General features: G+C 40.3%; 2 protein-coding genes across 4 annotated transcripts in view; both read left to right on the top strand.

Moving 5' to 3' along the window:
• The window catches only part of niban2b (niban apoptosis regulator 2b), a 28,233-nt gene extending 20,035 nt beyond the window's left edge, over positions 1 to 8,198 (top strand). The window contains exons 9-14 of the mRNA XM_046385675.1: positions 444 to 631; positions 1,446 to 1,601; positions 3,910 to 4,023; positions 5,574 to 5,681; positions 6,079 to 6,190; positions 6,525 to 8,198. Coding sequence (XP_046241631.1) covers positions 444 to 631; positions 1,446 to 1,601; positions 3,910 to 4,023; positions 5,574 to 5,681; positions 6,079 to 6,190; positions 6,525 to 7,384 — 1,538 coding nt within the window. The 3' untranslated portion in view covers positions 7,385 to 8,198. The remainder of the gene's footprint in view (positions 1 to 443; positions 632 to 1,445; positions 1,602 to 3,909; positions 4,024 to 5,573; positions 5,682 to 6,078; positions 6,191 to 6,524) is intronic.
• A 5,807-nt stretch (positions 8,199 to 14,005) lies between these two features.
• Positions 14,006 to 16,916, top strand: LOC124057433 (fucosyltransferase 7). 3 transcript variants are annotated; one of them, XM_046385677.1, is made up of 2 exons: positions 14,006 to 14,231; positions 14,992 to 16,916. In XM_046385677.1, exon 2 carries the CDS (start codon positions 15,112 to 15,114, stop codon positions 16,150 to 16,152), a length of 1,041 nt encoding a protein of 346 aa, XP_046241633.1. In that variant the 5' UTR covers positions 14,006 to 14,231; positions 14,992 to 15,111; the 3' UTR covers positions 16,153 to 16,916. The 3 variants fall into 3 exon arrangements, with proteins under 3 accessions (XP_046241633.1, XP_046241632.1, XP_046241634.1); XM_046385676.1 differs by having other exon boundaries at positions 14,007 to 14,231; positions 15,059 to 16,916; XM_046385678.1 differs by lacking the exon at positions 14,006 to 14,231 and adding an exon at positions 14,245 to 14,780 and having other exon boundaries at positions 15,059 to 16,916.
• Positions 16,917 to 20,069: the final 3,153 nt, after the last annotated feature.

Raw genomic sequence — 20,069 nt, forward strand, 5'->3', positions numbered from 1 at the left:
CTGTTGATGTGTTTGCGAGGCAGACCGACAGCATTCCTCACACTGTTTGTGAGTGACGGATAAGCTGCTGTTGTTGCAGTGATGTTACAGAAGAAGTTCCCAACATGAGAAGATAAATGGAATATTAACATGAAATCATTCAAATCAAATCGCCAGTCAATCACAGGACTGATGCACAAAGACAGACAACCACACACGTTCACACTCACACTCACACTTAGGGGCAATGTAGTGTAGCCAATTAACCTAATGTGTATGTTTTTGGGATTGCTCCAGCTCGTTTTATTGCTTACTAAATTAACTTCTAATTTGTAAATTAAAGTGGCTTTAATTAGCAGTATTTCCATAGTGACTCAGCGGTGAAGGAGGGGTTTTCTGATACAGTGACCCTGCATGTTTACCTTCTCTTCTCTCTCTCTTATGTCATCCTCATGTTAATGCAGAGGTGGTTCTCCACAAGGCCGAAAAGCTGCTTAAGGTAAGCATTCAGCCCTACATCAGCTCCATCCTGGATGCCCTAATGGAGCCAACCAGTCGAGGCTTCGCTGAGGTCCGAGATTTGTTCTTCAGAGAGTTGGTGGACATGAGCAAGAACACCCTCAATGAGGGCACCAAGGAGACTGTGGCACAGGTGAGGAGGTAGACTCAGGATAAGCTCCCAGTGCATGATCTGTATATCTGATCAGACATTTCAAGAGAAAAGTATGCCTTTTGACTTGAAAATGCATTCAACCAAGCCAAAAGATGCATGTTATTTATAAACATGCTATTTACAAGCATGTTATTTATAAAGTGTGCCAGTTTTTCCCCCCTCATTTCCCAAATCAGCTAACATTAGTGTTGCTAACAGTCTCTGTGTTTTGGTGTCATTTAGAGGTGCTCTGTTTCTGTTTGATACATACACAGACAGGGACTTCATGGTGCATTCAAATGCGCCTTGGAAACTATTCAAATCTGCATCACTTTGTAGGGCAAAGCATATGGGTGCCAACAAGGACTTAAAGTTGAACTCAAGTGCACCTTGTAAACAAATGATCTCAGTATGCAAAACAAGCAGGTAGAAAATTAGACAGATGCCACAACTTCCAACTTCTTTTGACATTTAAAGTGAGGCTCTGTTGTTGAAAATGGCATTACCTTTAGTGAAGAGTGCATTTTGACTTGTTGACAACTTGAAACTCAAAGTTTAGAGCTTGAGTTGAGACTTCAGAGACAACACTTACTTGCAGAGACATTGGCCCAATCTCTGGCATTGGCACAAACTGTGGAGTGCTTTAAAATCTTTGTAACTATGAAATCAAAACCCCATACCCCACCTCTTTCCCATAGTTAACTGGGATAGCCTCCAGTCCCCTCGCAAACCATAAGCAGTGATAGAAAATGGATGGATGGATGGATGGATGGATGGACAAATAATCTTCTCTCTATCTTTGCCTCCTCCTCAGCACATGGAAAAGATCTCCATGCTGGCCTTCCATCCGGTGAAGATGCAGAGCTGCTATGAGAAGGTGGAGCACCTGAGTCTGGAGGGTCTGCAGCAGAGGTTTGATGTCTCCTGCCCCTCAGTGTTTGTCCAGAGGGCCCAGATCCTCATGAGAGAGGTGACACTCTAACACTGCAACCTACATCACTTTGCTTTTACGAATGAGTTTGGTCTCATTTACAGTATGGGTGTTAAATTGGGCACTGTGTTGGTCCACAGTTACAGCTCCCGGTTGTAAAGCCAAATTTTAGCTTATCACAACTTGTAGTTTTATTTTCATAGTTTTGTCCATCATTTCAATCAGCTATGATAACATCTCAGTTGCTTAGATTAGGCCTCAAGCGTTGTGTTTCTTCACATACTATAACGGTGATAATCCGCCATGTATCACAACAGCCAAAGCATCCAGAGAATCCTGGATGCTACTAATCTCCATATCGGATTGCAGGGTATATTAGGTTTTAGCAAGTTTACTCATCGGTTTGTCCTCACTTCTGAAGTCTTTTTTCTCTTGTGATGAATGGCATTGTTGGAAAACACAATGAAACAAAATCTTTTGTGTTGTTTGCCTAATTAACATATGATGCATCACAAGAATGGCGTTATGTAAAAATTGATATTACATCCTTTTCTTAAAATACGCTTTTGAAAATACCATGTTTATAGTGTTAGCATAATATCATGTATGTCACAAAGGTTTTTCGGGTTTCATGTGAGACTGCTAGAAACGTTGAAGAGAGAGTTAGGGGCCGTATAGGAGGTGGACAGTGTTTTGGAGTCAGAGGGGCTGCAGCAGTCTGTCACTGTATCACATACACAACTGTCTACATGGACAGACACCATTAGAGCTTGTTGCTGAACCAGCACTTTAAAACTATTTTGCTGTCTTTGTCTGAGTATTTTGTCGCTAGTACAGAAAATATGTAAAATGAGAGTGTTGAGACAGTGTAGATGAATTAACAGAATTTAAAACATATCAGTTGTTGTAGAGTAAAACATGATGCTTTCCCCATTGGAATTATGATCTGGCATGTTCCATGTTGAGATGATAACATAGAAGAATGCAAATGCAACTAGAATGTAGTTTGTAGGTGTATCCAACCACAGCAAAAGTTTCCCTTTTGTAATTCTTCTTATGAAGCCCACCAGAACCTTGAAATAATTGCATTAATCTCCCATGTGTCCAGACTTGCACAACAGCTCAGTCTCAGGGAAGAGATCCAAGAGGGAGGCATTCTGGCATTCAATCCCCCAACCTCCCCCATGGGGAAATCACTTATCATGACCTCCTCAGTGGGGCCCAGGGGCCAGTGTGGGGTCTACCCTTTGATTCAAAGTCACACAGAGTTCAAGTATTGTTTAGAAACAACATGTCTCAGTCTGTGCAGCGTGTCCTAACAAAAAAAAAAAAAAACATGTCCAAGTCCTTAAAAATCTCTTTAGTAACTGGAACTTTTGTTCATATCACACGACTTTGGACGTCTGGCACTGGCCCAGAGCTGAGCACATGCAAACATGTTTTATGCTAGAAATGTTCAAAGTCACTAACGTTGTGTACAGTTGGAGTGAAAGAGTCAAGATTGATTGTAGCACAACTCAAGCATACATTTTGCATGGAAACTGTTAAATCCATACAGTGTTTTTGAGAATCGATACAGTAACACTGAAGCGAAGATCACGATGCTCACTCTGTATCAATATTTTCTTACACCTCTAATATGTTCTGTATTTCTGGTTTCTTGGAATCACTTGGAGCACCTAAGCAGCAGATGACTGTGGTTGACTAATGAGCGGATCAAATCCAGGAGCTAATGAAGTCAATATTTGAGTTAGTGCTGCAGGAGCTTTTTAGAGTTATCTGAATTCATTTGTTGTCCTTGTGTGAAGACAGACATGTTTACTGACTGTGTGGGAAAAAACTGAGTACAGTTCCAGTCAGCACAGTTTTCAGAAACTGTTTAACGTATGCAATCTGTTTGACATGTGAGTTAGTGTTTCAGTCTTAAAGCTGATGTATTTTGGAACACAAGAATAATTTCAGATAATCTCCAAGTCATTTTGCTTTCAACAAACAAGGGACACTTGTACTGAAGGTTCCTTTAGCTCAGAGGCATTGGAAGAGTTTCAGCTTGTGTTAACACCTGCAAACACAATAGATCCGTAGGAAGGTGGCTGCCCTCTAATGGTGGTTCAGTTACTCAGAACAAGTGATTGGAGGGCAAGTCTGAATGGGGGATATTTGTGTGCAGGCATTGCTTGATTAAATTTGAAACTTTGTTATAAAATATACATATGAAATATCTGTGCTTTCAGTCAGCCAGTTATGTATCAATACCAAAATATGATTAATTGATATTTAACATGGTTTCTGTAATGTAACACCATAGTGTGTGTGTGTGTGTGTGTGTACGTACTTATATCCACAGCAAATGGACAATGCAGTGTATACATTTGAGCAGATCCTTCACCAGAGTCTGGAGTCTCAGGGTACAGAGGGACTCTGTAAGACCATCCAACGCTGCCAGGACAGAGTCATTAAGGTAAAACACACACAGGCTAGTAGATGATCACTCTAATCCTAAATCAAAACACACCGAAGGAGCAGAAAGATTTCACTTGACAAAAGTCCTTTATGGCTTGTCATAGCAGGAAAGTCACAAGCTTTATTAATAACATTAACGATGGCTCTGTTTTATTTAAGTGTCTCAGCAAGCCGTGACTGTGTGATGGTGAGCCAAAATGAACACCACAGAGCCTTGAAACTGAATCAATTAAATGGAATACAGCACTCATTCATTTGATTATTTACACTTGTGCTTTTCCTACTGTGACATGACTTACATGACAAAAAAAATCTATATTGTATACACTGAAATGAATCATTTTCTATTTAGTGCACTATGTTTACACTCTGCCATTTTATTTGAATGCTTGAATTATTTGCAGATTTAGCCACGATATATTTCTCACAAGAATGTCCACAGTGGAACAAATAAAATGCGGTCCCAAGCATACACGATTTTTAGCTGATAATCCCAACACGGCTGGGGGCAATTGTGTAACGAGCCCCTTTCTTTGAAAAACATCCCACATAAAGTGTCCTCTTGAATGCCTCTGTGGTAGCTAAAAGATGTGCAAGAAAGTCTCTGTGGTGTGGGAAACATGATGCACTGCTGTATAGGCTGCCCTTTATGCTAGAAAAGCAGTTGGCCTCTATATGCCTTTAAAGGCTTAAAAGGTTAATAGCTTCGTGCGGGTTTTTATTATAGCTCTATAGTAGTTATAACATCTAAGTAACATAATAAAACACTTTCAATCTTAAGCAGGTTTGTAACAATTTCACCATAAATGCATCATAACTTTGTGCATGCTGGTGCCCCACCATACACAATTGGTGCCCTTTTTTACTTGTTCTGACTGAGTCCACCACTGAGTGGAGCTAATTGAAAACATTGCATTAAATACAGTTAGGTAGTTTAGCTCAGTTGATCCCAACAAAGGGGTCACACCTAAAGGGTCACAAAATAAGACGGGGTCATGAGATGATTAATAGGAAAACAAAGAACAAAAAAGTGAAAAACACAACATTGTTTTCATCTTGTGGACCTTTTTTCTAATAAGTCATAGACAAACAAGACTGCTTTTTGTAAGAAATCAAAAAATGTTGGGACGCACCAGTTTAACCTTTTAGTGGTTTTATCTCATCCATGTGTTTGTTTTTAATTTTGTTTCTATGTAAAAGTTGAAATGTAATAAGTAACCATATCTGTCAAATAAATACAGTTGAGTAAAAATAAAAAAGAAGCATTTACTGGAAATACTCGAGTTAAATACCCTAATACATTACTTCAGTACAATCCCAGAGTGAATGTATTTATGTACTTAATTTCCACCACTTGTCACATATCTTGCTCTGGTGTCAAGAATCATTTCATGTTTCTAATTTATCTGGTTGTGTCTTAGTTTTAGAAGAAAGCTGTTCATTGAGTGGGAAATAAATAGGTTTCTGAAAACTTGCATTGTGGTAATAAGGCTTTTTCTTGGTTTGTTGCTTTCATTTTTTTTTTTTTTTTTTTTTTTTTTTTTACAGAAATTTGACTATGACAGCAGCACCGTGAGAAAGCGTTTCTTCCGTGAGGCTCTTCTCCAGATCTTCATCCCCTACATGCTGAAGCAGCTCAGCCCTTCCTGTGCCTCAGTGAGTCTCTGATCATTCTGTCACCAAAATGCAAGCCAATATGCATTCGTTTATGTGTGGGAAAGCTATCCAAAATGTGTGGGAAATTGTGTGTTTTTTTTTGTTGTGTGTACTTTTTGATGTTGGGTCTTTTTCATCTAGCTCTAGATAATGAAGATATAGCAACATGCATACTGTGTGTCCCAACAGATGGCCAACAGACAGAACTGTATATAAGACTGACTGGATGTCTGGATTCCACTATGTTGTTCTGTGTTAGAGTTATACTTTGTGTATCTTTCAGAAAACTGTTTTCCTGAGTGACACAAATCACATCCTGGAATGAAGATGCTTAGTGAAAAGATGTTAAACTGAGATGTTGAAAGGCTTTGACTGTTGCTGTTGTTGTGAATACCAGGAGCTGCCTCGCTTCCAGGAGCTGATCTTTGAGGACTTTTCCCGTTTCATCCTGGTGGAGAACATCTTTGAGGAGGTTGTGCTGCAGTCTGTCATGAAGGACATCATGATGGGTCAGTGTTAGGCCTCAACAGCATCCTTTGTGTTAATATCTGGACTGCACTGCTAAATTAAAGGAAATCTTTGAAGCAACCTGATTTTGTATCATAACTAGGTGTACTTTGATGTTTAAGGCGCTAGAGGTCTTGTTTAGGAACTATGTAATTTTGTCCTAATTTTAATTAGGACAATTTCAATAGGGTAAGTATCGATGTGTTACCCAGTAAATGATATGTGTATAAGCAGTTGTTGAAACATTTATGACTGGGAAAAAGGTGACATCCGAGTTCCATTTTTTTTTAATAGATTTTCTTAACAGTCATTTTAACCACCCCTGTCTGTCTGTAGCTGTGAAGGAGGCGGCAGTCCAGAGGAGACACAACCTGTACAGGGACAGCATTGTGCTCAGCAACAGCGACCCCAGCCTGCACCTGTTGGGAGAAAACCCCTCCATCGACTGGGCCGGAGAGTATGGAGGGGCCCAGGAAGAGGTGGACAGTACAGGGGAGGACACTGAAGGTGATGCTGAGGGTCAAAGTGTAGAGCCCTATAACAGGAGGAGGATGAAGCAGGTGGTGTCAATGATCCAGGTGGAAGGATCCCCAGTCCTGCCCAACGAGTCATGCATAGAGGTGCCTGGCATCAATGACATTCCAGAGGAAGAGGAGGAGAAGGGTGGAGATGGGAAGGAGGACTCGGATGATAAAGCTTCTCCTGACCAGAATGGATCAGCAAGTCCCACAGCTTCAGAAAACCCTCCAGACTTAAACGGTTCTGTCTCGAAAGAGGAGGAAGCCAATCCAGAGGACCAGGATAAAGTGGAAGTCCCCCTGAAAGATGAAACTGCCACAGAAAGTGCTTCTGCTGTAGATGACAACCAGCCTATGGTGGAGGAACAGCCATCCTCCAACCAGGAGGTGCCAGAGGAGGCAATGCCACCGCCACCTCCCTCCGACGAAATCTCACCTGTGGCTACAGAAACGTTTCCAGAGAGCCCTCCGGAGGCGACATCTGACTTCCCCCCGCCACCACACGACGACAGTGGCTTCCAGTCTCCCTCCAGTGAAGGGGCGCAGGCAGAGGAGGAGGAGGACGCGGCCCCTAGCACAGTGGCTCCACAGGAGCACCCTGAGGTGATGGAGAAGAGTGGTGCCACAGCATCAGCAGCAGAGACCGAAACCAGTGACTCTGAGATAAGAGACCAGTGATGAAATGATTTCCATTTGTTTGTCCTGAACTGAAATCTGTGGTCTTTGGCAACAATTCAGACCCTTCATGCTGTTTTGAACAAACATATGGGTGAGTTTTCGGTTCCCACACAGGCTTCAGTCATAATAATCACTCAACAGATTATTTTCACCGAGCAGGGCTCAGGTGCTGTCGACATTTTTTTTTTTTTTTTTAGTATAGTATGAGTTTCACAACTTTTCATCTGACAACCATACACATAGAAGTTGCGCACGTTATTTTTTCTTCACGTAGTGTAAGTGTGAGCACAGTGGACGACCTTGAGTTCCTAATGGTGTGTTATGAACATGTGACAAGTTGCGGGAACCCCAGATGATTTAGCGCTCTCTTTAAGTCTCTTTTGTGCAAATACCGTTTGTGCTTTTGGAAACTCATTTTTTGGATATTGTTGGACTTAACTGGCTAACAGAAAATACATTCCAAATTTCAAAGGATATTTTTTCCATCTCAGATTTACCTTTTAATTCATTAATTGTCTCCACGTACACACCATGTACATGCGGTTTCTTTTTTCTTGGTGGCTGTAACACTATTTTATAACTTTTTCCCTTATTAAAGAAAGCTTATGTATATTATGTATAAATATTTGGATCAACCGGTGAACAACCAAACTGTCATTTTACATAATTTTATATCACGCATCATCGCTGATCTCTTCTTCCCTATTTTATTTATTATTTTGCACCCATTCCTCTGTTTTTTTTGACCAGTGTACTTTTAGGTTAATTTTATCTTGTGTGATACAAACTGCTAATAAATCATTGTTAATTATTATCACTTCATCTTCGGGGTCTTTGTAGTTAACCTACTACTTGAGAGACAGTAGGTATGACTTTTCTTCACGCACGTTAGTCAGTTTGTGAACTGAGAGCCGCTCATCTCGAGTACTTGCCTGTGTGAGTCATCTGTCGGAGAACGTGATCTTTGATTCACTGGAACAAGACTTCAGGTTTGTAAGGTGCACAAGGCCAAATTATTATTTGAGAATTTTTATTTTTTTGTCACTGATTGAATCAGATCTTAAAATTATAAACTGACCGAGTAGATTGCTGGGTAGCTTGGGATTGGTACCAGAAGTACCAAAAATTGTACACATTCCCCTTTGTTCTCGCAGCACTTCAGTCATCCCACCACTGGATGGTGCCCCAGGACAGCTGCTGTCTAGGTGTGGCTTGGAAGACTGCATTAAAACATCAAATTCAGCATTTTTATTTAAGTAGAGTTTATATAGTGAATGTCTTAATAAAGACTGAAATGAACAATGAAAGACTGCTAAAGGAAACATTGCAAAGAACTACATCATTCAGAGCTCTGTAAACTCACTTTATGTTCTGTTTTTTTCACTCCCTTACACTTCCCAAATTAAATTTAGATCTGTTTAGCAAGCTAAATGTAAGAAGAATGCCACACTTGGTAAGTATCCTGAGCTTGCTGGTCGATCTCTCTTCTCACAACAAAAGTTGTATTTTTCTTCCCAATCCTACTACACCATAATGTTTCTGACTGTAATTTCATGTACTTACATTTTCTTATCACATTTGGAGCCTGCGATCCTGTGATATAAACATTAAAGTAATATTGTGACTGGTTGTTTTGTCCCCATCCTTTGCCTGTTCCTTTGGTCTGGGCTTTGAGCTTTCAGCAGCAGGTGTCGCACCCTCTGATGGCTTCAAAGATGTCATCCACTTCATCTGGCTGAGAAAACCAGTTACACTGGATCTTCTCTAGATTCTGTGACCACCTTGTGGCAGGACAGTTGTAAAATGCATGAGCATGGAGGACATGAAGACAATATGACCAAAATGACCAAGCATGAGGGTCGTATTATATCAAGACTGCAAAAGAAGAGATTGGCACAATCATCAAACTTTTTTTTTTTTCAGAGTGGTTACATCAACAATAAATACCTGATTTTATATAATGGTTTGTTAATGTGGCTGAAACTGATACACAATCATGCATACCCAGGTGAAAACTGAAACTGAAACCTGAACACTCTGTTGAAACTGAAATTGTTGGACTCAGGCAAATGTGCTTCGGCTCCAGGTTTTCACTGACGGGAGTTTTAGCACTTCGACAGAAGTCTTTTTGACTTCATGAAGGAAAGAAATTTTTGACCTCTCTTTCTGAAGATAATTAGCCCTATTGTCCAGCGGTTATCTGCTACTCTGTTAATAGACAGTGTAAAAATGAATATTGATTGAATATTGTTGAAATCATTATTAAATGAATGTCTTTAATAACCTTTCAGCTCACCAAGGCCCCCAATCACTTGAAGGCTGCTGGGAAAATATGTGCAGACCTCAAGCTGGGGAATGTCATGTTGGTCAACCACATACATTTATGGGTGTGTATGGGAACATTACAGAGTGATTTACTTCAGCCTGACATGTGACGTGTCAGCAGCCAAGGTGTGCTTGCGCATCCAGTCTTGTCCTGACAGGTGAGTAACTGAAACCATATTAGATCTCTTACTGGTGTATTGGTGGCTGATAAAGTGTATATACAAAAAACTACAAACATCTCCTCCTTGCAGATCCACACCATCTGTAAGCAGTTTTACTGCAGTACTAGTAGAAGTCATAGTACCGTACTCAAAGTTGTGAGGAATAATGGAAATAATGTTTTGATGTTTGCTTGTCCTCTCAGGTATCCAGAGATTAACTTGGGTCTTCCCTTCAGAGAGGCCATAGATATGTAGTCTCTGGGCTGCATGGCTGCCACTCTGTACCTCAGCTCTCTGCCCCAGTAAGAGTTAATACGATAAATTCAGAACTCAGATCCCAGTAAATCAATACTGTGATTATTATTATTATTATTATTTGTTATCGTTGTCCATTAATGTCTCCTGTGCATTTTTGGTGCTGGGCCATTGCTGGGACATTAAACACGTAACTTATCAAGCACACTTTACCTGAATGTGGATGATGAAGTTGGTCTTCAGAGTTAAGTCCTGTTTTGAGATAATGGACAGGGGGGACCCTGTCTTCTGACAGTAGGACAGCTGAGTGTAGGAGCAGACCTCCTCCAGTATTACCCAACCCCTTTAGCAGAAAAGCCATCCTGTAAAGAGCAGCAGTCTGAGCCCACCCCACTGCATCAGTTCACATCCCTGCACCAGTACTCATGCAAGTCCAGTGCTGTCAGGGATAAAAATAAATGTTGAACAAGATTTGAATGTCTGAAACCTCTCATCTGGTCAAAAGGGTTAAGTCTAGATGTCACATCAGTCACATCATAATTAGTACAAAAAATATGTTAAGGATTTGGAAGCAATTTAAATCATGTTGATGTCTCTTTGCATTTTTTAATCAGTTAACCTTCTTTTCATCAAATTAAAGAAAAGGCTACGCAGGTTCATCCACCTCCTGGAACAGCCGAGATTCTACCAATTACAGCCATGTTAGCACTGCTGCGAGGAGACAATCGACCCAGCCCCTCCACCTCTGCATCAACGAACATCCCTCCAAAAGAAAGAACAACCAAAGCACTGGGCCAAGGATTAACAGAAGGATGACTGATGGTGAAGATGTGGAGCATCAGCAGAGAAACTCATGATAAGTCTCTGGAAACTCAGTTTTTTCTTTACTCCCACAAGCACCTGATTGGTTCAAAATATTCTTCTTCCTTTGTCACATTTCTAGCAGACTTAATTATTTGATTTTGTTTGTCCAAGTTTACTCTACCCTGAATACCTATGCTAAACAAAGCTCCATAAATGTCTGACTTGCATTTTTGGTGCTGGGCGCAGGAGATTCCTTTTCATTAAGAATCAAGAATCAACTTTATTGGCAGTATATGTATTTTTACATACACTGAATTTTTCCTCCGCATTTAATCCTTTCTTGGTTCAACACACATGCAACACCCAGCAAAATTGGGGGTTAAGTGCCTTGCTCAAGGGCATTTGAGCAATCATCAGCCAGCTAATGGGGGGGGGGTTCTTATTATTCACTCCACCACACCCAAATGTTTCCTGCTTGTCCAGTGGGGGAATCAAACTTGCAACCCTCCGGTCACAAGCCACTTCTCCAACCTCTAGGCCACAGCTACCCCATTACAGGCCAGACTCATTTTATCTGAACATATATAGAATATTTTGTAGTCACATGTGTGATGAAATTGGCGGGGGGATTCATTGTTAGGTCCTATTTTTAGGTCATGGACATCTATTCAACTATTCTACCCAGACTGTCCAGCTTTGACCTGACCAGAGGAGCAGCCTGGCTGAGCACCACCACCCGCAGAAAGAGGTATGAGGGTGTGTTTCATGAGCAGGAGGAGGAGATGTGAGTAGGAATGTATCTCCTCCTACTAGGTAGATTTACATTTACATGAAGGTGTCTAACACCTGTTGGTTTCCAGAGCCTCTCATCAGTGAGAGGAGGACAAGCAGGCAGTGCAGTTATCAGAGAAACTGTGTCACATCACTGTAATTCCATTTCTACTGCTGATGGTTTCTGTCTGAATGACTTCTTTCTTTTCCATACACCTTACATTACCGATGTGAACTCCTAATGTCATTCAAGTTTCAAATTCACAGACCAATCAACACTTCACCAATCAACACAGGGGACACACCCCATCTAGGATAGTCATGTTTTCTTGTTCTTCTTTGTCCTATGTTTCCTGTGTTATTCTGCCTCTCTAGTCAGACCCTCTAGTCTCTTTTCAGACCCCCTCCCACACACACACACTTCCTGCCTTAGTGTGTTTTCCCACCAGTGTTGATTGTCTGCCTCGCCCTGATTGGTTCTGCCTTTGTCTAGTCTCCACAGTGTGTTTAAGCTGCTCTTTGTCTTCTCTCTGGTTTTATGCATTCCTTGACTTTTTGACCCTTTTAGGTTTATTTGTCCCCTGTGACTGCTGTTTTGTGTAAACCCTTTCAGAAAAATTAAGGAATGTGATTTTTACTAAGACCTGCCTCCTAAGTTGTGCGATTGAGTCCAATTAACTCTGATCTACCAGTCCTAACAAAATCTATACCGTGAAGAACAGCAATTTGCAGACATCATGAAAGCTTCCAGTCTTCTGTCACTGTCCCCAATCCTCAACCACTCAAAAATCCTCCACCACCTCCCTTTCTCATCACAGATTCTGCTTCTCACCTTGCATTTTTGCAACATTGAGATATATGGTGCACAATTTAACCAGTACCACCTGCTGTGCTGCACTGTGGTTTTACAGTGTTCAACATCATTCCGGGTAGAGACTGCAGACGGATCAGATAAATGGCTATTAAGATGTTCACAAGAATAAAAGAAAGGCCTTCCATATACGCTGTTAACTATCTTGGATAGATGTTTGTGTGGTTTTCAAGAGTTTGTAGATGTGTGTGCTGCTGAAGTGGTAATGCCACATCCTCTACCACGCCTATCATCCCACTGGGGCACACGATGAGCAGTGGTGAAATGTAGCTAAGTATATTTCAAGTACCCAAGTACTGTACTATACTAAGTGCAAAGATACTTTGAGGTACTTGTACTGTACTTGAGTAGTTCAATTTTATGCAGCCTTATTCTTGTACTCCACTACACCTTAGAAGCAAATATTGTACTTTTTACTTCACTACATTCATCTTGTTTCTTCATCTTCACTTTATTTCCAAATAGTATACATTAACCGGCAAATAAGCAAACAAGCATAAAAGTATGCTGAATATTCCAAAATTCCCTAAACCCTCCCTTCACCCTTTACACCAAGTAAACAAAAGAAGAGGAAGGGAAAAAAATGCATACAGACACATAGGATGTGCAACAAAATCATAGAAACAAAAAGAATTAATGAAATAAAGAAGGAACAGAGTTACAGATTTTTCAGAAACAACTGAAGAAGCAGGGAACTTGTTTTAAAATGTTAAGACAACACAAAAAACATAAAATGGTTCCATGCAGCTCATCCAGTGTTATCAAAGTCTGCAGAAGCTCTCAAAATGATTTGAAATGACAGCACTTCCTACAGACCTTCAGTTTGTCACACTGCATTTGGAAGCGCACAGTTTTCATTGGATGAGGCTAAAACCTGAGGTAATAACCTGAAAGTAATTGAAGCTGATTAGATCTTATTTTTTTATAATGACTATAACATTTTTCATTAAAAAATGTATTCTTATTCTTATGACGAGTAGATACTGACTGAATTTTCATTTTTTTGTGAACTGTTTTTTAAAAGCCATATTTGAGGCCACATAAAATGGTTAGTTGAAACTGTTACATTGTGGTCTGTGCCTACTGTAGCTGCGTAACCCTGTGCCCATTTCCTCTAGAGCTGCAAGAACAGAAACAGGAAGACCAGCCTGTGGTTTACAAATCTAAAATCAGCAAACAATGTTTTTTTTACTGCCACCATGCTAATTTTGCAAAGAGCAGATGCATGAGCAATTAGATAGGTAAGTAAATGAGTGTGAAACCGAGTGGCACAGTGGCAGGTGTCTTTGGTGATGGGCAAGGGTTTTACTGCCTCTAACCCTAACCATAATCCACATAAACCTGAGAGTAAACACACCCAAACTCAGTGTACCCATCAAGAGGATGAAATGAACCTTAAATCTATTCGTTCTGTCCCTTAAGAATGTCTTCATTTGAAAAACAAATGGTTGTTTTGTTTTTTTTTCTTTCAAATGACCACTCACTAAGGTTAATCAAGTGTGTGACAGTACTTGTACTTCAACTGTCACACTCTGCCACAGAGAAGCTGGGTGTGTGTGTTAAGTTAGAGATGAGTCAAAAATGTGTGGGGGCAGGATTTCCTTATATTCTAGAAGTGAAGGACAGAAGCTCTACGGGCAGTAGACATCATGTCACCCAGGTAAGTGTCAATATCTCTGCCAACTTTATTTTTACTTCATTCAAATCCACCTGCTAAGCTGGTATCGGATATTTTATTGTACATGCATAGTGCGCAGAATGTTGTGATGCAGCCAGTATCACAGTGTGCATCTTTAGAAAACCTCTCTGTGCCAGTTTAATTTCATAAGATGGCTCATCATCCTCCCACACAAAAATGATTTTGGAATATCATTAATAAGACTTGATAATAATAACTTTAATAATGACTTTGAACCGTTACGTGTTTTAATTATTACATTATAATTATTATACTGTTTAAAGTGTCGTTTGTTTGGGCTTTTTTGTCAGTTGCAAGCAAGCAGTTACAAGTGTGCACTGATGTGTACTGATGATGAAATTCTGAAAAAAACTTTGAAAATGCTGAACAATGAGAGGAAATCAGATTTCATCACATCTTCTGTTCTGCTTTGTGGCAGAAAAAAAGGCTCGTGATTTTTTTGGAAAATTTTACCATGTTAGTAGTCGTACAGCAGTACCTCATGATCACTGTGCTTTTCATGTATTTCATGTAAGTATTTTACTATTTGTTTGTACTTGTTACATACCTGATGCAAGCTCACTTGTAATTAAGCTGTAACAAAGTTAGCTAACAGACAAGTGTTGCCTCACAGCTGTCTGAAGACAGAAAGCTGTAATTTACAGCTAACGTTCGAGTTAAAAAAAATTGTGTGTCCTCTGCAGTGAAAGACCTTCTGTTTTTAACACCTTGTCCTCTGCAGTTCCTGCACTGAAGAGAACATACGAAAGCAACGTAATATCTCTGATCTACCCTTCCTTCCTTTCAAGGAGTTCCATACCAGTGATCTGTGCCCTTTTGACCTGGAATACACCCGGCAGCCATGACAACATCTGGATTTCAAACCTTCCTCCTCCTGCTCCTCTTCCTCAGCTCCATCTCATACCTGCTTTTTTACAGTTTCTTGAACCATAAGCTCTATAAGCAGAAATATCATCCAGATGTTTCACAGAGAAACATAAGCATTCTGCTGTGGCGCTGGCCTTTCAGACGCTCCTACAGACTTTATGGGAACAAATGCCTTGCGATGTACAACATCAGCCACTGTTTCCTCACTGACAACACCTCTGCCTTCTCCACTGCTGATGTGGTTGTCTTTCACCATCAGGAGCTCAGTGAAGGTCTGTCTTCGCTGCCCCTGCACTGGCATCGCGCAGCGTCCCAGCACTGGGTGTGGCTGTCCTTGGAGCCTCCTATCAACAATGCAAAACTTAGGCAGTTTAATGGCCTCTTCAACTGGACAATGAGCTACAGACGTGATGCAGACATATATATTCCTTATGGAAAGACTGTGCTAGGAGGCAATGAGCGAGACTTGCAGGCTGCTCCAAACCGCTCCTGCCTTGTCAGCTGGGTGGTCAGCAAATACAAACCTCACCAGGCTCGCGCTAAAATTTACCGAAGTCTGAAGAAGTATATTCCCATAGAGGTGTATGGCAAGTGGAACAAGAAACCGCTGTCAAAGAAGAAGCTGTTGCCCACCATTGCAAACTGTTTTTTTTACCTGTCTTTTGAGAACTCAGAGGCTAAGGACTACATTAGTGAGAAACTCTGGAGGAATGCTTTCCAAGCAGGAGTTGTACCCGTAGTTTTCGGCCCAAGCCGGGCCACCTACGAGGCCCTGGCTCCCCCTGGTTCATTTATCCATGTATCTGATTTTAAGAGCACAGCAGACCTGGCTGCCTATCTGAAGCATGTGGCAGCAGACAGGCAGGCTTATGAGAAGTACTTCCAGTGGCACCGCACTCACAGAATAAAAACCTACACTGATTGGAGAGAACGGCTGTGTCAAATCTGTGTTAACTATCCCAGTTTACCGGTCAGCAGAGTCCATCATGACCTAGAGAGCTGGATTAACAGCTAAGATTTTTATCTCTTCCTGCTTTCACTGAGGTGTTTTGATTGGATGTGCTGATACATCTGGGCTACCACACTGTATATAATACCATATAGTGACAATTCAGTGTGGGCATACATTTTCTCATTGAGTCATGCAGTCTTTGTAAGCAGTGAAGGGCTTCACACCTCCAAATAAATAATCTGAAGTAGTTGGTTGGGTTGGCTGTGGTGGTGTATGAAAAAGCAGAAGTGGGAACTTGTAAAACCTTAAATAAGCATTTTCCATTTGTTCTCACCACAGAGGAAAGTTTCTCTTCATGACATGCTACTGATTACAGTAAGCAGTGAATTTTGTTTTGTTATTCTCCATCTGAAATGTCAGCTCATCAAAAAGAAAAAGATTTTGTTTGCTTTATCTAGCTATAAAATAAATTGAACTGAATTCATTTGATTGTTTTGTCTGTTTGCAAGGAGCCCTACTACCAGATGAATGATAAATTAATGTTGTCGAGTTTAGGTGCCATTACAGTGAATACAGCCTCTTCTTTGTCCTTCCAGTTAAAAGCCAAGCAGCTGCATTTTGGACTCTGGATTTTATGCTATTCAGTCCTCCCTGAAAGCCACAGTATATTTAAACAAAGTTCTTATCAACTCATACCATATCAGTGTCTGAAACCTCCCTGTCCAATGCTGGAAAAAGGTGAGCTGCAACACACTTCCATGTGTCTGGGGGTAGTCGTAGACAGGGTTCAAAGTTATTTCTTAGTCCCTCATTTTTCACTCTTCACACTCTTCACAAAAAGAAATAAAACAAATGAACAGGCTATGTAAAAAAAAATGGCTCTACTTATAAGCTAAAGAAGATAAAAACAAAAATAAATACAATACAGTGTTCAAATACAAGAGGAGATATATTTAAGGTAAACAAGTAAAGATATAATGACATTTATGAAATTTTTGTAAGTGATAATGCTCTTTGATGTGTCAATAATCAGGAATTAATTGACAATGCAAAGGACATTATGCTACTTATAACATAGTCTAAGAGTTGTTGTCTTCAGTACATAGTCACTTACCATTACTTTATAGTTTCATGTGTTTTGCAATCAAATCTGCCTAGCTCAGGTTCAGCCAGAGAGCCAGTTTAACAGTGAATATAATTTGACATGATGTTAACAACAGGACTATCTAGTTATCCAATTGATGTCAGTTTCCTGATGCCAACTAACACCAGATGATAGTCCATGTGTTCTGTCGGCCACAGCCTGAAATAGAAAGATCAACAATGAATGGGATGTGAGATGATCTCTACAAAGTAGCTGCAGCTTGTGTATTACGGTCGCCCTCCTGTGGTGAGGATGAGGCACTGCAGGACTACACTCTGTTGATAATCCCATTTTTTAAAATGTCATTTATTTCTATTTATTTCCATGTCGAGGAGTCTGCAGTCCATCCATCCATCCATTTTCTCTACCGCTTATCCGTCAGGGTCGCGGGGGAGCTGGAGCCTATCCCAGCTGACTACGGGCGAGAGGCGGGATACACCCTGGACTGGTCGCCAGTCAACACACAAAGACAGACAACCACACACTCTCACACTCACACCTAGGGGCAATTTAGAGTAGCCAATTAACCTAATGTGCATGTTTTTGGTATTGTGGGAGGAAGCCGGAGTACCCGGAGAAAACCCACGCAGGCACAGGGAGAACATGCAAACTCCACATAGAAGGGCCCAGACCGGGATTCGAACCTGGAACCCTCTTGCTATGAGGCGACAGTGCTAACCACTGCACCACCGTGACGCCCGAGTCTGCAGTCAGTGCATTAATTTAGAACAGACTGGTTTCACTGGAATTACTTAGAAGGCAATCGGGAGCATAGCCAATCAGAGTCGAGTATTCACCCAGATCTGAGATATAAGTTCCAGGATCTTATGACTCTTCTTGAGTAGTTCTGAATTGCATGTTCGCTGAATGGGCGTACAGCATAATACATTATGACTACTTGTACTCACCTACACATGCCAACAAAAATACATTATAATTACTTAATATACAAGAGATTGTTACATAAGAATGCATTACACTTTACTTACCACAAAGAATGAAACAGTATGAAGCGTACATTACTATAGATGCATCAGCATGTACTTCACTTTACTGAACAAATAAGTTGTCATCATTTAACAATTGTCTTCCTTGTGTATAATAATGTAACAGCTCCTTTATGATTTGCGTTCTTCCACTACATTCCACAAAATAGAATTGCACTTCACAGTTACATTTTACAGTTTTTTCAGCACATAACTGACACAACAACAAAAAATAAACGAAGACCAATTCTTTTTAAAGACATTTTAATGTGAAAATGCTAATTTTTTATTTCATTCTGGTAGTATCTCTCTGCACAGATAGCAACCCCCTTAAAATATGTCAGTAATGTTTCCCACACCTGTGATGTGTGGTTATTTTCTGAAAAAAGACACTTCACAACAAGCCAGGTTTCACTTCAGATTATATAAATATTTATTTCCTTCATTTCAGCTGTGGTATATCCACATGCATGCTAAACATGGTGGTTAAGAAGTTCTTAGTGTATAGAACGCATTATATGTAGTCTCAAAACAGTCAGTATCAAAGATCGCTAGCTTAAGTAGTTACATGTTCTAGAGTTTCTTTATGAGACCCATTTGTCATCAGAGAGAGATTGACTGAGATAGTTTTTTTTCTAGAAATCGATCATCCCTCCTGCTAATAAACTGTCCTTCATTTTGTTCCACAAGCTCAGTAGGTTTGAATAAAACAGTCTTTACAACACAGTCAAAAAAATTCCAGCGTTAATACTCCCTGGTATCTGATGTAGGTATTTCTTTTTAACATAATGACAATATGTGTGTGTATGTGTGCAGGTCAAGTACAGTATAACTTGCTGCTCCACTGTGGGAGAGCCGAGAGGCTGAGAGAGTGGGAGCAGGCTGAAGAAAGGAGCCACAGAGAGCAGCTTTCCTGAGAGACGATAGCAAGAAGCCACAGGTACATCCAGGGTTCCTGCACTGTTTCCCTGCCCAACATGTGTTACTGGAACCGAAGAATCAGCAGGTGTGTATTATAATATATGATGTATGCATTGTCTATACAGTATTTAGGCTGGGTGACGATAGCAGCTTCAGTTAAGGGAAGAGCAAAGAATATCCATTTTTGACGCAGCAGTACGTCACATGGGTAAATTCAGTGTTTCTACTATTAGTAGTTTGTTCAGTTATGACAGACAACTGAGTAGGTAAGTTACATCTATCAATGTTTAAAGAAAATTTCTTAATCAATTTTTCATCAGGCTGGTGCATTTCATTTTTATGTTAAAGCATATAACTGCCGCGTTAAAATATATTTTTTTAAACTTTTCAGTGCCCAAACATTGCCATAGTAATAATGAAACTGAATGAAAATTTTCAAGCCCGACAATGAAATTGCAAATTGGATTCTAAATTAACCTTCAATAGAAAAACACTTTTGTTAGAGTTGAAATGTTATGTTCTGTCTTGTAAAGTTATAATGTGTGGATATTCTCTGTGTTCTCCTTAATCTACAATACTATTACATTTACAGACCATTATGCAAAATAACAAATGCAATGGATCAAATGTCTTCAAAACCTGGACATTTACTATTCTGGGACATTTCCTGTCCTTTCCACATGTGTAGGAACCCTGCAAATACTGTAAAGTCAACAATAAGGAAACAAACAACAGTTCAATATTTGCCACAGCACTCGGGAATCTAGAGGAACATGTTTATGCACACATTGAGTAAGAGGTAAGAACTCTTTATCTGTACACGTTAGCAGCTATTTACAGTTCACAAAACCATGGGGAGAAGCCATGTTAGTCAGATACCATATATACAGGATGGACTCGCTCTGTTTCAGAGTTCTAGGTAAAGAAGT

Source organism: Scatophagus argus, chromosome 4, assembly GCF_020382885.2.
Source record: "Scatophagus argus isolate fScaArg1 chromosome 4, fScaArg1.pri, whole genome shotgun sequence".
Taxonomy (NCBI): Eukaryota; Metazoa; Chordata; class Actinopteri; family Scatophagidae; genus Scatophagus; species Scatophagus argus.

What these genes read in the sequence shown, in the direction of transcription:
- LOC124057433 (XM_046385677.1), top strand. Translation starts at nt 15,112, where the DNA reads ATGACAACATCTGGATTTCAAACCTTCCTCCTCCTGCTCCTCTTCCTC.